This window comes from Coffea eugenioides, chromosome 1 (genome assembly GCF_003713205.1).
Source record: "Coffea eugenioides isolate CCC68of chromosome 1, Ceug_1.0, whole genome shotgun sequence".
Classification (NCBI taxonomy): Eukaryota; Viridiplantae; Streptophyta; class Magnoliopsida; order Gentianales; family Rubiaceae; genus Coffea; species Coffea eugenioides.
The window spans coordinates 36,376,115-36,385,911 of NC_040035.1; the positions used below are offsets into that span (position 1 = coordinate 36,376,115).

Below are 9,797 nucleotides of genomic sequence, written 5' to 3' on the forward strand. Positions count from 1 at the left end.
TATAGCATATTCCTTTTCTTTGGCCGTAGGATTTAGAAACCAACTGAGGTTGCCTCTTTCTCTTCGATCATGCATGTATATATATACATAAACATTCTCATCCTCTAAAACCCTACACTAAAAAGAGCATTACAATGGCCTCTTCAACTTCTTCCTCAACAAGCATGATGACGCTCTCGTGCTTTCTTGCCTTCATCCTCTTGATCGGATCAACCTTTGCAAGCAGGCCTGGCAGAACAATGATCGAGTTCCATAAGCTACCCAAGGGGTCGATTGTGCCTCCTTCAGGGCCTTCAATGAGGCACAACTTTGTGATGAATTTCTTGGATCAACAAGGGTTCGAATTGCATAAAGATTTGACGTTTCATAAACCACCTCCGCATCATTCACACTCTATGCTGCACAACTTCATGGTGAATTCCTTGGATGATCAACAAGTGTTCGAATTGCATAAACATCTGGTATTCCATAAACCTCCTTCAACTCCTTCAAAAGGGAACGACGCCGTACCTCCACATCATTCATAATAAAGTGATTTTCCAGTGTATCATCAAGCTCTCAGTTACCATATTATGCGCTGCGCTGGTTAAAATTTTAATCTGCTATATAGTTGATTATGTAATCTACTGTGTAGTAGATATTTATAAGTTGATTATTCAAATAAACTAAACGTTTTATTATGCATTCGAGTTGCTTTACTAACAAGAAGTGTGTTTAATTTTCATAATCCTGACTTGTACTTCTATTTTTCAGCTCCAGATTCAATTCTCAACGTGTATTTTGGCTTCTAAGAATAGTCAAGAGTCGTTCTTTTTGGTCTCTTAATTGTCCAACAATTCAGATTTATTTAGCTGAGACGTTTCCCCACATACAAATCTTTGGCGGCAAATAGTATAAGATGAACTAATTCATCATGCATGGTTCTGGTGGGATCGATCGTGGATCCGAATCTGATTCAAGTCAGGATCAACTGACCTGTCACATGGACAAAAATTTATCATCCTGAAAGCAAAACACAGAAGGGTTTTCTGTCTTCTGCTCTATGAGAGATTGACTTGTAAGGGGAATTACTCAAGACCCCAAAACAAAAAAAGAGAAAGATGCATCCGGCTACGATTTGCTTAAAAACAAGTTCAGTAGCAGTATAGCGGCATGTGGAATGAGCAGTGCATCGAGTTTAATACAAAGTAATGCTCAACTTTACATCTAAAGAAACATCCCTCACATAACAAACTGCTGTATGAATATGTGCCAAATACCATCAATCCCCTCCTTTCCATCATGAAGGCAAATAGTTACCCAAGGAAACAAACAGAAAACTTACGCAGGAGAAAGCAGAAGGTTTACACGTAGAACGGCTCTATTCTTGTAATTTTTAATTTCCTCTTCATAATATATTCAGTGTTCAAACAGAAGGGAAGTCCCACTCGCACATACTTGAGCTAACTGATCTACCATTACTTTTCAAGTAAATCACTGTTGCCAATTATACTGCTGATTGCGGTTCCCCGTCATCATGTTTGAGCCTCTTCCAGTGCCAGAGCCCCCATATTGTCCACCATGCTGATAATTTGGACCACCAGCTCCATAGCCACCACCCCCACCTCCTCGGGGACCAGCACCAGGAATGCCGCTCGAACCATATGGCGCTCCACGCCCTTGGGGTGGATACGGGCCACTCCCATAACCTCCACCACCTTGACCACGATTTGGATGGTTGTATCCTCCAGAAGGATTTCCAGCCTGAGGGTACCTCCCAGGTCCAGCAGCAGGTCCACGTGGCTTGTTATAATGGTGGCTGGGGCCTCCAACCGCCTGGTTTTGAGGTCCATGTATTGGTAAATTTGCTCCCGGCCGCATCTGAGGATGCCCTTGCCCTGATTGTTGATGTGACGGAAGACGACCATGCTGTTGTTGGTGCTGTAATTTCTGGCGCTTGGCTGTTTCTTCATGTTGACGCTGCTGCTGACGCTTTTTCTTTGTTTGAAACTCGTGTGAAGATTCATATTTAGGCAAGCTGATAAAGGAAACCATTTGGGTCACGCTCTGAAAAGGAATAAACAGAACATTTGGCTGGTAAAAATGAATTTCAGACGGGAGAAGATTCAAAAATTAAACCTCTTGGGATCACAAGGCAGTGGATCAGTCCAAAAATACTCAGCATCTAGTGCATCTTTGGCTTCTATTCTCTGCAAAATTTCAATGAGAATATAGCAATTTATTATCAAAAGAGAAATAGTAGAAGTATCAAATGGCCAAATTGATCAAAATTGTTCAATCTGCTACAAACACATCCAAGTTTTCAGTTTACCAATTGATATGGTAGTTGCTTCAAATAAAGAACTATGAATTACCAAAATAAAAATTAAACTGAAATTTCTGGGCCTTTTTCCCCTTCACTTCCATCCGTCAGTCAACAATACTCCAGAAGAAAGCCATGTTTGAGCCACTAAAAAGAGTTTTAAACTGCATAGCCTATACTTGTTAACAAAGAAAAATATGATACCTTCAATGGGTCAAGAGTCAACATCTTATCAAGTAAGTCCAGAGCATGTCGGTCAAAGCTGTCAATAGAAGACAAGGACCAACGAGTGACACCAAAATCCAAAATGTTGACAAACCACGCAAATGCAAATAAATAACGTTTTTACTCACTGTCTAAAAACCTCCTTGAGACGTCTTTTCAGTGGTCTTGAGGGTTTGAAGTTGTTATACCATGGAATCTTTGATACTTCAGGCCAATTACTCTCATCAGGAGACCCACATAGCTCAAAGATCTTATTCAATTGCTCTGGCTGAAATAACACTTGCCTCATCAGAAAGAGAAGGAAAAGAAAGGGAAGGGTACAACAACAGAGCAACGAATTTAAGATGATGACATGTCAACCAATTACTTTGGCACCCTTTTCTAGCACTTACATAACAGATGTATTCCACTCACAATCAAGTGCATGACATCCATTCTAACTCCCATTCTGCAAAAAGTAATTTGCATAACAGCCTTGCTAATTATGATCTTTTATTATATATTCATCCTATGCTTTACACAAATCTTTCACACAGAAAACACTTATCAGGCAACACAAAATCATGATATAGTTTGCATAACCAAATAAAATTAAAACTCAACATGTTACATCTCAGTAAATCACTTCACTGCAAGAATTGACATAAAGCTGACAAAATGGAATTCAGATTCTCACACACTTTCAGCACAGGGGAAGAAAATAAGGAACGTGTTCCATATCTGCCCAACCTACTAACTATATCAACCACCTTGCACTTCAGGACAAAAATGCCATCAAACTAAGCATTTTAGAATTTCAAAATTCCAAACTTGTCTAGTGAGAATGTTACTTTAGATAGTTAGAATGCTTTTAGAATCAAGTATAGAGAAAGAAAGGGAAAAAAAATTAAAAATTGTCATGCCCGCTATAAACTGCTCTCCATCAAGATTTTTCAAAAATAATCTTTGATATAGATTAGGATTTGACATGGTATATATATTATCAGATTTTACTTTGACCTCTTTGTACAGCCAAAAGGACATTGAATCAAAGCACTCAGTTCTCAGACCAAAATAAACTTACATGATCACAACCTTTGAATGATTTTTAGTACACTTAACCAACAGAAAACATCAGCTACCTCATCCTTCCCAGGAAAGATTGGCTTTCCGTGCAGCAGCTCAGCAAAGATACAGCCAACAGACCACATATCTACAGCCGGACCATACTTAGTGGCTCCGAGCAGCAATTCTGGTGGTCTGATCAATTTATTTTTTTAGGGTAATAAATTGATTGTCTATTGATAGGGGAAACCTAAAACCAAGGCCCATACACAAATTGACCAAACTAGAAGATAAAACACCTAATAATCATACCTATACCATAAAGTAATAACTCGATTTGTGAGATTTGCATTGTGATCGTTAGAGAATGACCGTGCAAGACCAAAATCAGCAAGTTTCAGATTCCCATTGTTGTCTATCAGAAGATTAGAACCTGCAACAAACATACAGCACAGCTCTATTATTGCCTGTAAATGGGATTAGCAACCAAAGATCAACGTGTAATCTCATATTAAACCTTTGATATCCCGATGAAGCACTTGATTTACATGACAGTAGTGAAGCCCCGTCAAAAGCTGTCTCATATAGCACTATATGAGGCAAAATAGCGAAATTTTCTTAGAATCACCACATACTTGAAATACTATCTAGATTAACAGGCATTTTCACTAAGAGAATTACCTTAATCTGTGGAACAGAAAATCTCATTCCAGGACGATCAGCAAGACCAGTCAAGTCATGATCCATGTACTCAAAAACCATGTAGATTCCACCTTTATACTTGTTGCCATCTGAAACAACAATGATTGTGCTAAGAAATAATATTCGCTGCGTTAAAAAATAGAAGCTAAAACTCCACAAACAAGGATAACCCAAAAAAAGAAAGAATATTGCAAATTAACACCTTAATCTAGGAGTCTGGTTAGATGACTGGTCTAGGATATTTCTGATTGCCTATGACAGACTAAGTGGGTATAAGCATGACATATGAGTTTGGTCAGATGACTAGCTTAGGATAATTCTGATTCCATATTACAGACTCAATGGATAAAGATACAAAATTCAATATCAGCTCAAACCAAAGATATAGTCACTTGCCTGGTCTCCCCTGTTCATCTTTCTCGGGACCTGGACATTGACAGAAAATCCTTTAGATACTTTTCAGAAGATGCAGTATGATGCAATACCAAAAGACAATAATCAGATTGTTATCAGGTGGACAACCGTTAGCCTTGGCTTTGGTTTATAAGTACATCTGCTCACCCTTTAGTGCAAAATAGAAAGAATGATGACAAGAGGAGTAGACAATAGAATTCATCACATTACCTGGGGATGTGACAATCTCTTTCAGCTTTATTACATTTTCATGATGCAACTTCTTCAAAATTTTGATTTCCCGTATGGCAGTAATGGGAAACTGTAAAAGTGCAAAAACTAAGTTTCAGAAGATGAACTTCAAATTTCATAGCGAACTTTATGGATGATACCCAATAGATACTTCTTTCTTCCCAAATAGATTGCCAGTATTACTTTAACCCCTAAGAGTTTCAATTACAAGGTAGTCTAATAACAGCCAGACATAAATGACCTAGGTCTATCACAGCCATGTATCACGTCATAGTGACCTCAAGAATGGCATGCCCAAAATACTTGTTCCTAAACACTCTTCAACTGAAGTGTTGGATTCCACATGCTTTTCATCCTCCTTAGTTGAATCTGGTAATGTGGCGTTTCCAATATGATTCCTGCTTCTCTTTGAATACAATGCATCTCCAAGTTCACACTATGTACCACATAATAGTGACCTCAAGAATGGCATGCTCAAAATACTTGATTCTAACATTCATAAATCAAATTGTTTGATTCCACATTCTTTTATCCTGCTTAAATTTGAATTGAATGATGTGGTGGTCACAATGTGATTCCTACTTCTCTTTGAAATACAATGCATCCCCAATTTCTTTTTAATTCTAGTGCATAGTCAAATCAAGAATAAAGCTAGATTGCCAAGTATTAATTACTTAACCAATTTAAAAGTGGTGATAGAAAATGAAGCTTACTCCCTCCCTCTCATTGTCCATGCGTATCTTCTTCAAAGCCACAATTTCACCTGTTCTGATTTCTCTTGCCATGTACACTTGACTGCAAGTACATGAGTAAACAAGTATTAGCAGCCAGAGGACTATTAAAAACAAATCAGTGAGGCAGCCACTTAAATAAACTATGATTTATCCATCGTGCTGAAAAAACAGAAATTTCAAGTAATTCACCAACGGATAGAAACTATGAGTGCAGTGAAAACTTTACACCTTCATATGGCCAATCATGTTTCTTCTAAGAGACTGTAGAATATCAAAATCCAACTAATTGGCCCAAAATAATAATGACCCATAAGAATAGCTTCCATCCTATAGAAAACTAAAACACAATCTGCAAACCCTAAATAAATAACATTTAATGGTTACATCTTCATGTTTAATCTACCCTTATACATCAACATCAACTAAACAATCATTAAGGACCAAACGTAAAATTCAACTGAAGCTTCACAAACTAATCTTTTTGGCAATAACAATAGCTGCATCCACAGACATCCTACTAATTCAGTATAAAATTCTATGTTAAATGGACTCAGGTTCGAGTGTTGGATACGGGTGTGTGTATAAGTGTCGAATCCTCATTTTTGAAAATTGCAAGATCCAGATATGTGCCCAATTTCATTGCGGGTGTGGGTGCGGGTGGTGCGGGGATACACTTCTCATACTCATGGGTTGATAAGATATTTTTGGTGAGAAAGGCAAAATCTTTAAGTATGAGGGGGTTGAATTAATATTAAAAAGGTAAAAAATGCAAAAAGATTTAAGTTACTTGTTGAAAAAGATAATTAAAGTTAAAATACAGGGGCTTAGTTGCAAAGTGGATATCATCGTCAAACACAATCTCTATCTTCGTTGTGCACCACCGTTACCTCATTTTCAAAGGGTTCAAATGAATCAAAACAGAGCATGCCACTCTTACTCTTAAACACCACCATTACCCCAATTTCACATCTTCCTCCAATGAAAGAGAATCAGCAGCCCAAACATATGAAGAAAAAGTACAGCAAGGGACATGAGTATTTTTCTTGTTTTTCTCCTTCGTTCTCCTCCCTTCTTTCTCTTCCACTCTTTTCCCATCTCATGAGACTTATAGCCCATCTCTCCTCCTCCTCCACCATCAACATCACATCTCACAACAGTAAACATACCCAAAAAATTTTGACTGTGTCAGGTACATATCCTGTACCCGTGATGTATAGTGTCAGCACACGTGTGCTTAGGATGAATGAAGAGTCCTGGTAACATAGATAAAACTCTCCTGCCATCCTGGCACACCCATATCTTTAAACATGAAACAAATAGAAGTGGTTCAATTTAAAAGTAAGCCTAACATGATGTTGTAAATCAAGAGAACCATCACGTGATACAACCAAGAATTATGGTGAAATTAGCAGGTAATGCACTATCAGAAGTTAACTTTGCTAAGATTGTTGTTGTAGAGCATTTCAATATATAGAATCAGTGCTACCATGCTGGTTATCGACCTCTCTGTAGTGCATCACATAAATGTCCTCTTTAACTCTTTATTCTCTGGTCTTTAATGTGTCCATGTTTCATAAAATTGCATTTGCATCGTGGAAAAACCACTCATGCTCTATTTGAAATGTTACTCAATAAACTACAACTGATAATAAATACATGCTCCAGATTGAATTTTATATTACATGGAGATTTCTCAAATATCATCCAGAATGAAAATTGAGTTAAAAGAACATGTTGCAACAACTACAGTCGCCAGGTTTAAAAAATTACCATCTTAAGATTTAGAACAAAAGAAAATGAATAATGAGACTAATTTGCATCTGGACATGGCAGCCAAGAGTTCATCCCATGTTAAAGCTTTTTACGGATCTACAAGACTCATCATGATCAAGACTTTAAACTAAACAGATTCATTAATTTCCCGAGTTTGGCCCACCAAAGAAAGATCCTCATTTTTGCATATTTTCAAGCAACATGGTAGCATGAAAATGCTCAAGGAACAAGCTAAAAGCATGAATTCAAAAGCTAGCAGCTTTATTTTCTTTCCTTTTCTTTTCTCCAACTCCCACTGACATGTTCTATATCTTTAAGTTAAGTGTTCATACACGACTTCTAGAACCGATATCTTAGAACCCCAATCTTACCAGAAAGGAAATAATCATGCAGATACAACCATTAAAGCAGATCAAGTAAATTAAGTTCCCAAAATGTATAATCACACTTGAGGCCACAGTGTTGCAAGACTCCAATAGCACATCACCGACGACACAATCACCAGCAGATGCCCTTCTCTTCTTTCCACAAACACATGCTAGTACATTCACTTGCCTACTTTCTACTTCTCAGTCATAACCGTGTAAACCATTGTGCCCCTCTTCTTGCATTTACTAAACAACATCAAAGCAAAACGTATTCAAACCACTAAATAACACAAATATGCCCCTAATCACCAGCTGTAAAGCTCATCACCATGAGAAAATTTTCAGCCTTTCCAACATCATCAAGTTTCCCAACTCAACTATTCACACACCTCATACTAAAACATTAAAAACAAAGAATAAACCTTTTACTAAAAATTCAGATTAAATTAACAAAAACCCAATCCACAGAACCTCATACAAGTCAATATACTACCTAATGTAATACAGATACCAATATCGAATCAATACCTTAAGAAAACGAAATTTACTCCAAGATTCTAGTAAAAGGCGGAGAAATTCACTCAAGAGAAAAAAAACACATTTTGTTGCGATACAAAAACAGATAATTTACTAACCCATAAGTGCCTTCACCAATCTGCTCCAATTTCTCAAAGCAATCAACGGTTCTCGAACCCCAGGTCGGCGGTTCACTGATATTTAGCTGATTTGGGGCCGCAATAGCCATTTAATTATCAACTACTCCGACTTCTTTAGCTACAATTCCCTACTCAACAAACAAGAAAAACACAAAACAATCAACATGAAATCCTCAACAAAATTTGGGGAATTAGGGTTTATAGTAGAGAACTTACTTGCTTATGCTGCCGACTTCGACAATGGCGCGATAGATATAACGACGACGATGATGGGGTTATAGCGGGGGATGGGGTGAGGTGTTGAGGTGGTGAGGGCGGTGGAACTTCACGGCGATGGTGATTGCGGAGCTAATTTATTATATTCCGTGAAGGCCAAGGGAAAGAGAGAGGAAAAGAGTTGAGAATTTATCGAAGGGAAGATTCGGTCTACTGACCACTTCAACGCGCAAAGGTTTCTTGATTTTACGGTAAGAAATATGACTACTGGTAGTTGGTACAAATTATTTACCACTCAATGGTACAAATTACTAATACAATAGAGATGATAGTAGTAGTTAGGGTATGAACAATATTAATCACATGCTACTTGTGCTTAAACTTGTTTGTTTAGTTTAATAAATTTATTGTGATTAAATTTGATTTATTTTATTGATTAAATAAAATTAAAATGGATTTTTATTAAATTTAGTTCAAGTTGAGCTCGAGTAATTTATTTATTTTTTAATATGTGAATTTTAAAATTTAAGCCAATTAAACTAAAGTTAAGTCAAATTTGAAACTTTTTATCAAATGCAAATTTTAATTTAGAAAAGAAATGAGACTTATAAATTTATGTTTAGGTTCTTACAAACTCATAAAGCAAACATGATGTATTGATTTTGATTTTTCGTGAAAGTTGATTCCAAAAAGCTAAGATTAGAAGCCAAAATGCTAAAATATCGTTGTAGATTCTAATCTGGCTTCTGTGTGAGCTTTTAAAAAATCAAAACTTGAAAGAAAAAATAGTTGAACTCGCCGTATAATAGATTTTCTAATATCAAAATTTAAAAACAAATCCAAAAAACTGATTGATAGCAAACGCTTATAAAAAATAGGGAAAATCGTTCAAAAGGTCCCTTATATTTTGTAAAATGACTTTTTTCGTCCATCACTTTTAAAAATATAATTTTACGTCTCTTATAAATTTATATTGATCAAATTTGGTCCCTACCTAGGTTTTCAACTAATTTTTTGTCGGAATTCATCACATGCTTTACACTTGATCAATTTTTAAGGGTAAAATTGTCAAATCAAATTTTGCATAATTTCGATTCATAGTCCCTCACACTTCACAAAATGAATTTTTTTG

General features: G+C 36.6%; 1 protein-coding gene across 1 annotated transcript; it reads right to left on the bottom strand.

Moving 5' to 3' along the window:
- Window positions 1-1,092: 1,092 nt before the first annotated feature.
- On the bottom strand, window positions 1,093-8,854 carry LOC113775093 (cyclin-dependent kinase C-2-like). The gene is made up of 13 exons (XM_027319836.1): window positions 8,666-8,854; window positions 8,429-8,577; window positions 5,632-5,713; window positions 4,898-4,988; window positions 4,670-4,699; window positions 4,253-4,362; window positions 4,089-4,161; window positions 3,884-4,004; window positions 3,649-3,766; window positions 2,656-2,795; window positions 2,507-2,564; window positions 2,119-2,189; window positions 1,093-2,017 (listed from the first exon to the last, which is right to left on the bottom strand). The coding sequence occupies exons 2-13, from the start codon at window positions 8,536-8,538 to the stop codon at window positions 1,474-1,476; spliced, it is 1,548 nt and encodes a 515-aa protein (XP_027175637.1). The 5' UTR covers window positions 8,539-8,577; window positions 8,666-8,854; the 3' UTR covers window positions 1,093-1,473.
- Between the last annotated feature and the right edge of the window lie 943 nt (window positions 8,855-9,797).

What these genes read in the sequence shown, in the direction of transcription:
- LOC113775093 (XM_027319836.1), bottom strand. Translation starts at nt 8,538, where the DNA reads ATGGCTATTGCGGCCCCAAATCAGCTAAATATCAGTGAACCGCCGACC. An exon ending in CTCAAGGAGGTTTTTAGACA is followed by an intron (nt 2,565 to 2,655) that starts GTGAGTAAAAAC and finishes TTCTATTGACAG; the next exon opens with CTTTGACCGACATGCTCTGG. An exon ending in CTGCCTTGTGATCCCAAGAG is followed by an intron (nt 2,018 to 2,118) that starts GTTTAATTTTTG and finishes TTCCTTTATCAG; the next exon opens with CTTGCCTAAATATGAATCTT.